The sequence below is a fragment of the Giraffa tippelskirchi genome, chromosome 9, assembly GCF_054371585.1.
Source record: "Giraffa tippelskirchi isolate mGirTip1 chromosome 9, T2T-mGirTip1v1.2.pri, whole genome shotgun sequence".
In the NCBI taxonomy this organism is placed as follows: Eukaryota; Metazoa; Chordata; class Mammalia; order Artiodactyla; family Giraffidae; genus Giraffa; species Giraffa tippelskirchi.
Window position 1 is genome coordinate 93,068,242 of NC_137283.1, and position 13,976 is coordinate 93,082,217.

Below are 13,976 nucleotides of genomic sequence, written 5' to 3' on the forward strand. Positions count from 1 at the left end.
CTCCTGCATTGCAGGCAGATTCTTTACCATCTGGGCCACCAGAGAGTTAGGGGTGGCATTACTTAAATACACTGCCATCTTTCTTTTTGTTTCCTACAGTTACTTGATGGCAAAATAACTTAATTCATTGTAAACAGCACAAAAACTGGAGTGAAGCATAGGTTGTCTTGCTGGTACAAAAGATAAATTAACTCAGCAAGAAAAGCAATATATCTACTTCTAGCTAGTGATGGGGGAAAGAATTAATGCATCTTTTGTTTCCAGGAGGCAAATTTAGTATACTTAGATGTATACTAAATACTTACATGTAACACTTGGCCAAAATGGACAATTTTCCAGAAAAGATAAGTGGATCATCAAAACTGACTCAAAGAAAAACGGTCGCAAAACTTCATGAATCAATAACCACTGAAAGAATTAGACAAATAGCCAAAATGCTATAATTCAAAAGGAACCCAATCTAAGTTTTTACTTGAAATTTTATCACATCCTTAAGAAACAGATATATCTTATTTAAACTTTTCAGAGCAAAGAAAAAGATGACAAGTTATCTGATCCATTTTACTGAACAAATACAGCACTGATACCAAAACAAGGCAAAGCATGAGAAAAGAAATTATGGCTCAGTAACATTTATAAATGAAGATATATACAGCTTGAATAAAGTACTAGCAAATAAGATTCAGAGATGTACTTTTGCAAATTAAATATTAGGACCAAATTGGGTATATCCCAGAAATGCAAGCACAGTTCAATATAGAAAATTCACCAATTCTCTATAGCATACTTAATAGATGAAATAGTAGAAGCAGTTAAGAACAGAATAATATAAAAAACTATACAATGCTTATTCACTATCCTTGTCTATCCAATAAAAAAATGAGATATTAAGACCAGAAAATATAGATAAAGTGATCACTATTTGCATATTATATGATCATCTTTCAAAAAATCTAAGAAAATCAACTTATAAATTGTTAGAGCCCATTAGAAAGTTTATTAAGGTGGTCAAATAGAAGTTGCAGAATAACTCATACATTAAATACAATTTACATTTTAAACCACATACATTTGTGAATAATCATAAATATATTTCTTGTAAATAAAGATAAAATGGTTTGGAAAGATATACATCAAGTTACACATTGTCACTTCTCAAAAAAGAATTAGGATTGCTGTTAATGATGAAAAGAGATTGTAGCTTTATCTATAATATTTTTGTTCCTGTAGCCTGGATATATTTATTAGTTGTACCATTACAAATTTATGAATGGAACTGAAAATATACAATAAATAGATTCAACTATTTCTAACTATTTCAACTTCAAACATTTATTTGAATAACTTCATATTATTTCTTAAAGTTTGAATTATCACTTAGTTCTAGGATAGCATCAGGAAAATAAAGAAACATAAAAAATTGCAAGTTCATAAAACTCAACTTTGCTAGTAAGTACACATTATTATTTTGAGTTAATATTTGTGAGAACTGATTTATTGATGTTTTAAAATTTCAATAAATGAAATTTAGGAATATGAAGGCCAAAGATCGAAAAAGTTTGTATATATATACATATACATGTCTAGGTATATAATTTTCTCCACAACTTCACTAGCACTACAATATAAAAATAATAAACTAGCCATAAATTCAGGTCAGTGAAATATGTTCATTATGAAAAAACATTGGAAGTTATTATTCAAGACTATGACAACTAAAATTTTTAATGTTATTTTTCAGAAAAGACCACTATATCATTGAATTTCTCTTTCTCTCTCATATGTATTAAACATCTGGTAACCAGGTTCCTTTTTGTACTTGTCAGAGGCCTTGAAAATTTCAAAATGATGGACATCTGTTCCCAAATCAAATATGTGCCTTAAAAATAGTAGTAAACTCTTCAAGAATTCCATGCAGATTGATGACTCATTTATAGGCATGATGACATCCTATTGTTAAGGACAGCCTCAGTGTATGCTTCAATAATAAATATTCTCTAGATGCCATTGAGAGAAAAGAATACACATTCATTCTAAACTGGTAGACATAAAAAAGTATACAAAATTGCCCTGTCAAGGTCATTCTTCTCCACTGACTGTTGTTATTCAGTCATTATGTTGTGTCTGACTCTTTGAGATGCCATAGATTGCAGCACGCCAGGCTCTTCTGTCCTCTGCTGTCTCCCAGAGTTTGCTCAAATTCATATCCATTGAGTGGGTGATGCAATCTAACTAGCTCATCCTCTGCCACCCCTTTCTCCTTTTGCCTTCAATCTTTCCCAGCATCAGGGTCTTTTTCCAAAGAGTCAGCTCTTCGCATCAGGTGACCAAAGTGTTGGAGCTTCAGCTTCTGCAACAGTCCTTTCAGTGAAAATTCAGGGTTGAGTCTCCACTAATATTCTCTACTAATACTGCACAACAGACTTAATTTCCTAAAGGAAAAAAACAGTCTTTTAAGAAATATAATTTATTCTCTGTTGTTCAGACTATTAAGATCTTGGAGATTTTAATTTATATCAGTTGATTCTTAGCTAATCATAACACACATTTTTATACCTTACTGTGAAATAAAATCTTATTAACTTTTACTCACTTCTCATCTGAGATAGATTTTTATTCACATGTCCACTCAAACACAAGAAGAGTATTGACAACTCAACTCACCCCAGAAATCTTGATTAAAGAATTCTGAGGCATGTGGATGAATTGAATTGTAGAACTTTTTTGTTGTTGCTGAGAGTTATTCCTTTTCATTGGATATTGAGACTCAATGGACAAAATTTGTTTCAGAGTTGCTCAATTCCTCCTTGAAATGATGAGAGTTTAACTTCTAGTCATTACTGGTCTGAATGACTTTATTAGCCTCATAAGTCTTCAGTGACATTGTCCAGTATAAGATATATACTGACTTTCTTGAAATCTCTTCAGTTGTCTTCAGGGCTTGCATTTCCTCGGAAACACTCAACAGATGAGTAATCCCATTTATATGTTAAATAAGTGTGCTAGAGTCATCCCTTCACCTAGTAGGAAAGATGTGAGGATTCTCAAGTAGCAGAGCATATAGACAACAGCAGCTCCCTATCTCCCTGAAACACAGGAGAAGGAGCATTGAGAGACAGAGCAGTCAGAACTCCACGGAAATGCAGGTAGGGAAAGGAAAGGCAGTCTGAAAGTTTGTAGCTCTGCATCAACTTCAAAAGGAGTGTAGAGCTCAATCATTGTGTATTCTCCTTATTTTTTGAACTTGTCTTTATCTTTTACACTAAAGAAGAAATTTTGAGCAGTATGTATTCAGACATTTGACTGTGAAATAACGATTTAATAAATGATCAAATTTCGTAGCTTGGCCAAAGCATACATGTACTTAGAAGTAACTGAAAAAAATGGCAAGAGAATAACATGCTCTTTCTAAGTGGAGTTTGGTGGCTCTCAAAAATATTGTATATTCTCGATTTTCACCCGAACTTAATTATTTTGTGGGTTCCATTTCTGTTTCCAGCAAAACACAACTCCCTAGTACTGCAGAAGAAAAGACATAAATGGGTTTTGTGGAGCTCAAATAGCTCTTTAAAACAATATCTTGATGAGTTAAGTGTAAATGAGCCAAAGCATATGGATTAAATGTCCTTTTAAATACACATGGATTTAAAAATTAAGGGAAAAAAGGTTTTGGCAAAATGTGTTTCAGATTTGGTTGAAAGAAAACGTTTGAAAGAAATAGTTTGAGGGACTAGACTAACCCAAAACATACCTGAGCTCTTCTAACCTTCTATAGTACAACCAACTCTAAAACATATGGATTTTATACTATAATTTCCCTACCACACCCAGTCTGAGTTCTGAGTTTTTCTTTCTATGTTGGAAATCATTAAAAACAGTCATGGTGTCATTACTGTGTTGAAGAGACTGTAACCTACTACTGTAATCAGTTGCAGTCAAAGAGAATGAATGTAACTGGTCATCACTGTATAAAAATAATGGTATCATTTTTGTTTCAAACTCATAAAATTAATCTATATTTCACATTAACCTTTATTAGACAGAAAGACTACATCATAGATACACATTGAGATAGATATAAAGTCTGGCCAGAACATGAAATGGCAGGATATCCATGTTGTGACATAGTACTTAACCAAAGTCAAGAAACAGACCAAAAAAGATCAATGGGAGAAACACCAAAGCACAATTTGAATCAGGTCAGGTAATTTTGACCTGCTTGGAATAGTTCAAAATGTACTCATCTGACGCAGATGACTAGAAGCAAAAGCAACTGGCTTATTCAGAAGTGGGTCCACTGAATGACAGGTCCTAGAACCTGTGCCACCCATGTCTTAGGTTTGTCTTCAAAGTTGCCACCTCCAAAACACACAGATGATAATGCTATCATTAAGCCCTCCAGTCAATGAGATTTATTTCTAATTTGTGGTTAGGACTAAAACTGTTAAAAATTTGTAGATGTCAAATACATAAACCATTATTAGCTTTATGAAATTGTAAAGTTATCTGTGTTGATGTCCCATTTTTTCCCCATATAAACCCATAGAATCTCACCATCTCTACTGAAGAAAGTAGAGTGGTTAATTATTTATTGCCATTCTCTTTCAGATTACATTTGAAAAATAGCCATTAATATGAGTAAGTGACCCTAGTCATTATGCCAAGTTGCCATAATTAGTGAGCACCCTCATCTAAGCAATCTAGTTGCTATGCCACTAAAGTATACTGCATTTATTCAAAAACTTATGGATTTTTTTCTGGATTTTTTCCATTTTATTGAGTTTATGATATATAGTTGACATACAACAACTATGCACATTTTAAGGTATCCAGCAAAAGGTGTATGTTTATATATTGTCAAATAATTACCATAATAAGTTTTGTCAACATTCATCATCTCACACAGATACAAAAAAAAGAGAAAGAAAATGTTTTTTTCCTTGTGATGAAAACTCCAAGGATTTACTCTCTTAACTTTCATATATATCATACAGCAATCTACAGTTATCATGTTATATACTACATGCCTAGTACTTATAATTGAAAGTTTGCAACTTTTGACCACCTTCATCTAATTCACCCTTTCCCCAGCCTCTGATAGCCACAAATCTATTCTCTTTTTGAATAAATTTTTTTTTGTTTTAGATTCTACATATAAGTGAGATCATACAGTATATGTCTTCCTCTGTCTGAAAGTGAAAGTCACTCAGTCGTGTCTGACTCTTTGGGAACCCGTGGACTATACAGTCCATGGAATTCTCTAGGCCAGAATACTGGAGTGGGTAGCCATTCCCTTCTCCAGGGGATCTTCCCAACCCAGGGATCAAACCCAGTTCTCCCACATTGCAGGTGGATTCTTTACCAGCTGAGCTACCAGGGAAGCCCATGAAATAAGTCCTCTGTCTGACTTATTTTATTTAGCATAATGCCCTCAAGGTCCATCCATATTGTCACAAATGGCAGAATATCCTCCTTTTTATGCTTTGTTTTTTTATCTTTTATTGCTGATTATACTCCTTGGAAGGAAAGTTATGACCAACCTAGATAGCATATTTAAAAGCAGAGACATTACTTTGCCAACAAAGGTCCGTCTAGTCAAGGCTATGGTTTTTCCAGCGGTCATGTATGGATGTGAGAGTTGGACAGTGAAGAAAGCTGAGCGCCGAAGAATTGACGCTTTTGAACTGTGGTGTTGGAGAAGACTCTTGAGAGTCCCTTGGACTGCAAGAAGATCCAACCAGTCCATCCTAAAGGAGATCAGTCCTGGGTGTTCATTGGAAGGACTGATGTTGAAGCTGAAACTCCAATACTTTGGCCACCTCATGCGAAGAGTTGACTCATTGGAAAAGACCCTGATACTAGGAAGGATTGGGGGCAGGAGGAGAAGGGGACGACAGAGAATGGGATGGCTGGGTGGCATCACCGACTCGATGGGCATGGGCTTTGGTAGACTCTGGGAGTTGGTGATGGACAGGGAGGCCTGGCGTGCTGTGATTCTTGGGGTCGCAAAGAGTCGGACACGACTGAGCAACTGAACTGACTGATACATATGTGTGTGTATATACATATGGGCTTCCCAGGTGGCACAGTGATAAAGAATCTGCTTGCTAATTCAGGAGACACAAGAGACTTGAGTTCGATCCCTGGGTTGGGAAGATCCCCTGGAGCAGGAAATGGCAACTCACTCCAGTATTCTTGCCTGAAAAAGTCCATGGAGGTGCCTTGTCTGCTAGTCCATGGGGTCTCAAAGAGTTGGACACTACTGAGCACCACCACCACCACCATATATCACCCATTAATGAGCACTTATGTTGTTTCCATGTCTTGGGTATTATAAATAATGCTATTATGAACATGAGGGTGCAGCTATCTCTTCACATAATATTTTCATTTCCTTCAGATACATTCCCAGAAATAGAATTACTGGGTCATATGATAGCTCTATTTTAATTTTTTGAGGAAACTCCCTACCGTTTTCCATAGTAACCACACCAGTTTACAATCCAACCAACAGTGCATAAGGGTTCCATTTTCTCCACATTCTCACCAGCATCTGTTTTCTCTTGTCAAAGACTGAGATTGTATCAAATCTACTGAGGTAGATCAAATCTCCCTTCTAAGATCATTATTGAGGACATCCTTTAAGAAAAAGAAATGGTAATCAATGATAAAAAAAAATATGGAAGAAAAAGAGTTGTGATCTGAATATTTTGCTAGAGAAGCAATGTCTGAAGAAACAATCCAAATTGCAGTATGCTATTCGGAGTCTAAAAGAAAATCCAGGATCCTGAAACTGATGTGGTGGTGGGCTGTTTGGGAGGGGAGGTGAACTTGCTCTCAATGAAAATGATAGCGTCTCTAACATGTGACTTCAGCTGACTGACAGGGCAATTGAAGAGATAAACCGTGGATTTGTCTTTGGGAGGGTCAGTCTGGCCTCATTCCCCTGCTCTAATTTCCTTTTAAAGGCGTGGTGGAACTGCAGCTTTATGTGTTGAGTTGAGGATTTACTTGAAATATACTTAGACATACTGCTTCTACCCAAGGGAATTGATGCAAGTTCTTAAAATTCCTGCAGTTCTTTCCTTGGGGAGCAAACACTCTATAGCTAAATCCCATAATGCGCCACTTTGCCAATACTGCTAAGCCCCAGATCAGTTATCTCCTCTGTGGACTGGGGTCTGTGGGAGTGGAAGTTTTAAACCTAGGAGTTATCCAGATTGTGACAGGGTCAAAATTTGCTGTAACAGCAATTCTGTTGTCCAGGATAAAATAATTCCCTTATATTTTATGCCTGTCTGTTGTCTTCGGACATGGAAGCTATTATTATCCTTTCTGTGGTAGTTTTTTTGTTTTTTTAAAAATATATTCTGCTTTGTTTTTCCACTGGCTTGAAGTACTTTTCAAAAATGTGTTTGTCGACGTCTGCTGAAGGAAATATATATATATATATATCTCCATGTAAATAGACTTGACTCCAAGAAAAAAACATTTCCCACTGCACACTAAATAATTACAGCAATTCTTCCAAAGTCTAATAGATAGTGACCAAAACTGTTCACATGATGTCTTTCAAACATATTCATGGAAAACACTCTGATGGTGGCTTCCTCTTGCAGAGAAGCAAAGGTTCAAACTGACCTCAGATTCGAACATTCATTCAGAGTCATTTGTCATTGCTAATTTTTTCCCATGGAACTGGACTGCCTAAGAGAAAAATCCCTCTACTATTCTAGAGGAAATCTTGAGAGTTGGCTGCTGTGTGGTTAGCAGCGAGGTTGTGGTAAGTGTTGAGAACCACCATGTCATAATCATATGCTTGAAACTTTAAATCATGACTCTGTCAAAATTCATAGTTGGAAAATTGTGGACCACTTTGGAGAATCAGAGATGTACTGCAGACTGACAATAAAACGTGCTAGGAAGCTCTGCATTTTACCCAAGTTTTCTCTGGTAGAAATATCATTACTTTCTCCTCTCTGAACAACTTGGAGCACTATACCCAAGAGTCAGAAGACCCAAATTCATCTTCTGGCTTGGCAACCTGCTAGTACCTTATTTAAACTCTCAGGTTTAATTGACACTTTGATTTAAAACATCAAATAATAGCGGTAAAGGATTAAAGGGTATCATATGTATTAAATGATTTTCTGTGCAATAAGTTTCCTTGTGTCCACAATCATGTTCTCAGGCATACTGTTCTCAGAATACCTGGAACACCACACCAAATAAGAAGGCAAACTCCTTAAGACCAATGACTCCATTGTTATTTCCTTCATAGATTTCTCTCTTCCATCTTCAGAGGAATGTGTTTCTTCACATATACAAAACTAGTACAGGGCTTATCACAGATCAAAATGCTCAACAGACTTAATTAAACTTCTAATGTACTGAACTGGAATAACTGGCATTCCATTATGTGAAGGTAACACCTTCCTCCAAGCCAAAATAAAGGTTCTGGTAGATCAGGGGATTCTCCTGCTGAACCTTCCATTAGACTCTTAGACTCAGATACTCCAAAGACACCATCTCTGCATGCCACTTGTCTCCATCCGTGCTCCTGATGAATTCTATGAACATGGAAATAGCAAGGCCAAAATCTCTCCCAGAACACAGAAAAATGAGCCAAAGTTTGCTTGTGTAAAAGCAAACATGCAGAGCATCACAGAGTAGGAGGTGAATATAGCATATTGTGAACCACAGTGAATGAGTGATCAAGATATTCTAAGAATAGGTGAAAATATAACTTTATACAATGCTGCTTGAAAGATGAATGATAGAAAATAGATTTAAAACTCATATAGGGTGTACTTCTTGTGCCAGGCACCATGTCAGGAATTCATTTGTAATTTTAACAAATTTGTGATGGACTAACATATTTTCAGCAAAGTAGCAAAATACTGGGTTGGCCAAAAAGTTCGTTCGAGGTTTTCCATACCATATGGTGAATCAGAACGAACTTTTTGGCCAATGCAATAAAAGCGCTAACATTAAGTTGGTGCTGCTTCTGCATCAGACAGTGTTCAAATACTTCACATGCATCAACTCATTTAATTCTGATCATAACACTAGGAAATAGGTATCCCCTATTTTATGAGTTGGGAAGTTGAGCCACACAAGAGGCTAAATAACTTGTCTGCAGCTGCACACACTATGAGGAGTATAGAGAATGGGAACATGTTAGACACAGAGGGAATCTCTCAACTTTTTCTCAAGGAATATTAGAGCTGGTAGAGGCTAGAATTCCAATGAATTTCAGCTTTCTTGTTTTATAGATGAGGAAGTTAAGACCAGAAAGACTCAATGCTTGGTCCAACACAACGTTGCTAATTAGTGGTAGAGCCAGGACTAGATTCAAGTGTTCTTTGTCCTTTCATAACTCTGTTAGTGCTGGAAACAGTAACTCCAGACTATAGGAAAAGACTCTCCCCTCTTAAAAACTGTGTTTAAAAAAAAAAGTCAGACACATTTTCTTTTCAGCCATGCTCCTACCTGTAAGTTTGTCATCTTCTCAGGTAATGGCAGTGATCTGTAGCTTTTAAAGTGACTCCATTACAATATCATAGGAGGGATTTAATGAGGGCTAGCATATTAACTGCTAGACCAGACTTGTGGTGAATAAATGGAATGAGTTTATGATAAAAATAATTTAAAACCACAAACATTTATTGAGAATCAATAACTTCATGCAGGAGAGGGCAGTAGGGGTTGTGGAGATTACAGCCATGTACAAGACAGATTCCTTTTTGTCATCCATAGAAGGCAATGAACATGTTCACAAATGGCCACGCCCTGATCAAAACACAGGGAGTGGTCCAGGGATACAGAAGAAAATGGAAAGAATTCAGAATTCTTTCTGAATTCTGAAAAAGTATTTTGCTACTTTGCTGAAAATATGTTAGCCTGTCACAGATTGTTGAAATTACAAATGAATCCCTGACATGGTGCCTGGCACAAGGAGTACACCCTATATGAGTTTTAAATCTATTTTCTATCATTTGTCTTTCAAATGAAAGAATTGAGAATGATTTCAGATGAAAGAATTGAGAAGATTAGGTACGGCTATGAGGAGAAAAATCAATGACTGAGGTTCATCCCATGTGATGGAAATGAGAATGAATTATTCAATTGTAAGTCCTCATAACTAGATTGTCCAGATTTACCATATTCTTAATTCTCAGCAATAATATGCGAAGTGTAATTAAATCTTTTGTCTATTAACTTGGAAGGGAAAAGGAATAAATGCTATTTTTAACCTAGAAATTGGGGTCAAAGCTGATATTCGTTATGCTGTTAATTGACCTCAAATGATTAATTTATGGGAAAAAATGCCAAATTTATTTCAACAATGTATAGTGGCATTCCTTGAGCCAAAAAAGATGTCTAATTTGAGTAAATAGAACATACTCACATATTAATATTTCATTATTCCCATTATATAGGCAGAAGTAAATAAATTCCTAGGTTATATAAACATATGCTAAAATAATGTGATGCTAGTTTTTTAAATGTGCAAGAATCACCTGCCATGACAATTTCAAACACTCTAGAATCTCTGGATAAAAGGAGACCTTAAAATCTCTGGTCCAATCAACTCATCAGTGAGTCAATCCCTTCTACAACATCCCCACCAAGTGGTCATCCACTTTATTCTTGGTTGCCCAGAGGTTCAGAATATTCTCCCTGGACAGCAAATTTCAGTTTTAAACCATTCTTAAAAAAAAAAAAAAAAAAAAGCCCAAATATGTCTCCATGGGTTCTTACACACCGAGCCAGCTTCAGTTCCTTGCAGTCATCTGCTTTCTCTTCCACATGACAATTTGATGGCTATATTCCTTGTCCTCTCTCAAACCATCCCCAAGTCTTCTCTTCTGCAAGTTTACTCTTTACAGACTTCTCAATCTTTCCTCAGCTAATATGGCCTTGGCTTCCCACAATCTATCCTAGAGGTTCTCATGGGGACACCGTCTAGTTTATCTATATTGCCCTCATTTGATGGTGTGTAGGTGGAAACACAATGCCTGGAAGTAGTGGGCTGAACACTGCAGGGAAGAATAAGATCAGCATCTTTCTTCTAATATTGTCCTCCTACTACAACAACCTGGGCTTCCCAGGTGGTGCAGTGGTAAAGAATCTGCCTGCCAATGCAGAAGACACACGAGATATGGGTGCGATCCCTGGGTGAGGAAGATATGCTGGAGTAGGAAATGGCACCCTGCTCCAGTATTCTTGCCTGGAGAATCCTATGGACAGAGAAGCCTGATGGGCTACAGTCTATGGGTTTGCAATGAGTCAGACACAACTGAGCAGGCATGCACTACAACACTCTAGGACTGTATTTGCCTTTATTAATCTCATCTCTTGAATCAGGCAAAATATAAGGTCACCATATAGTACCTAAAGAACAAAGTGTTAGTCCCTTAATTGTGTCCAACTTTTTGTAACCCCTGGAGTATAGCCACCTGGCTCCTCTATCCATGTAATTCTTCAGGCAGGAAGAATTCCCCCATGTCCTTCTCCAGGGGATCTTTCCAACCCAGGGATTGAACCTGGATCTCCCGCATTGCTGGTAGATTTTTTACTGTCTGAGCCACCAGGGAAGCTCCCTAAAAGAACAAAGATTTATTTTTTTTCCTAAGGAGATGAGGAGAATAAATCCCTGTTCATGAGTTTCCATAAGCGGAAACCAATTATAAAGTTTAAGTGTTCAAATCTATCTTAATATCTCAAGAATGTTCTGCTCAATGTAAACTATCATAGGATCCTAGGGTTACAGGATGTCTGAACCCCCTTTTTTGATCTTGGGAGCAGTGGGCCTCAGCAGGGCTGAATCAGCTAACATCCTGCAGAGATGAAAGGGCAAGGTAAACCATTCTTTTGAACCACCAAAGTTAATAGGAGGCAATAGGGACTGTAGGAATAAGCCAGGATAGAGTGGTAAAGGAATATCCACATCAAAATACCACAGAGAGCAAATATGAAGACTGGGTCTGAAGGAAGAGTATGAAGTTGAATAAAAGGAGTCATGAGTTCAGTCATGTGTGGAGATTAAATGAAAGTGAAAACAAAGCAGAAACAATTTGGAGGAGGCTATTGGGGCAATTGAGGACAGTGATCTGGCTATTGGAGATCAGGTAAGATGAGGAATTTCACAGAATACCTCAGAAGGCTGAAAACCTGTTCAGAATCCACAACCTAGTCATTAACAAATACTGGTGAAACAAATATTGAAATTCACTTTAAAATATATACCAATAAATACATTTATATTTAGGGAGAACTGATTAATAACGCAAAGAGTCGCCAAGAGTCGGACACGACTGAGCGACTGAACTGAACTGAACTGATTAATAACAGAAAAAGAATGTGATCTGGGAAAAGTAATATTATATCTTATGTTAATGTAAACATCTAAAATAGCCAGGTCCATTACAATGGGAAGTTGTGGGGACGTTGACAAATGAGACAGATCAAATCCTATTTGAGAGGTCAACCCTGGCAATTCCCTGGTGACACAGTGGTTACGACTCTGTACTCTTACTGCTGAGGGCCTGGATTCAATCCCTGATTGGGAAACTAAAATCCCACAAGCTGTGTGGTGCAGTCAAAAATAAAATAAATTAAAAAAAAAAATAAAGAAGTCCACCCCTATGAGTTCTGCTTAATGTTGTCATGCAGGAAGGTGGCCCAATGTTGTAGCACTTCTGATTTTTCTGAAGTTGGAAATCAGAATGTATATGTGTGTGCATGTAAGCTTATAAATGCTTGTATGTGTCAGAGAGAAAGAGAAGAAGAATCCTGCTTTTTAAATATTGACAAGATATTCTAATTTTTTTTAGGACTCTGCACTACACTCCCGAAAGTTAAAGAGGATAAGTTACTGCCCAACAGTTAAGCTGACAAGGAGGGCGTGGCAACCCACTCCAGTGTTCTTGCCTGGAGAAGCCCATAGACAGAGGAGCCTGGTTGGCTGTGGTCCATAGGATCATAAAGAGTCGGACATGACTGAAGTGACTTAGCACAGCACAGTTAAGCTGACAACTATGTGTTGTCCAGTCACTAAGTCATATCTGACCTTTTGCTACCCCATGGACTGCAGCACAGCAGGCTTCCCTGTCCTTCACTCTCTCCCAGAGTTTGCTCAAACTCATGTCCTTTGAGTTGGTGATGCCATCCAACAACGGGACTCCATTCTTAAACTGGCTCAGCACATTATAAAGCCCAGTGACCAGTGGAGGTAACTGTTGGGTGACCTCAGTATTATTTACTAGGACAGTGCAGAAAGAAGTGTTCAGGGAAGACATTTGGTAGATCTCTATGTTGTAGGTTCCCTAAGGAGAGCAACCAAGTCTATTTTGTTCTTCACTGTTTCACCAGTGCTAGAACAATACTTGGTCCATAGTATACCCTTGATAAGTAGCCATGGAATGAATTAACATATGAGATTCAACACAAACAAGTGAAAGCATTGGCAGGAGAGTCAATTATCATTAAATTATTAAATTTTTCAGAGAGATGTTTATAATCATATCATTTATCACCCTGAAGTAAATCACACTAGCAGATGAATGATCACAAGAAAACAACAACAACAAAAAACTTAGAATCGGGGAGGAATAAAAAATAATGAGATATTTCCGGCTAAATATGAAATATTGAAACACATATTTATCCCCATGTCCTCCTAAATCTTTCCATATGAGAGGAAAAGAATTAAAGAGGTTTAAACTTCAAAGGACAAAATGAACCAAGGAGGAATGAATGTAAAGAAGAATGAGCAAAAAAATCTCAGACACTGGAAAGTGGACGGGCAGGTGACTTAGTCAAAAGGAAAAGGCTAAATCTTGGTGCTTACAGCAAGAGAGTCAAAAAGAAACAACTCCAGTTACAACACAGAGACCTGGAAAAGCTCAAGAATATGTCACATTAGAGACAGCTGAGAATGGGCCCCAGGGTGTGACTCAAAAGAGGATCTG

At 37.1% G+C, this 13,976-nt stretch overlaps 1 protein-coding gene across 1 annotated transcript in view; it reads right to left on the reverse strand.

The window, feature by feature from the left end:
* Positions 1-443: 443 nt before the first annotated feature.
* Positions 444-13,976, reverse strand: part of LOC145521356 (tRNA (guanine(10)-N(2))-methyltransferase TRMT11) — a 188,398-nt gene continuing 174,865 nt past the window's right edge. The window contains exon 16 of the mRNA XM_081529854.1: positions 444-2,432. Within this exon, the coding sequence (XP_081385980.1) occupies positions 2,406-2,432 (27 nt within the window). The 3' untranslated portion in view covers positions 444-2,405. The remainder of the gene's footprint in view (positions 2,433-13,976) is intronic.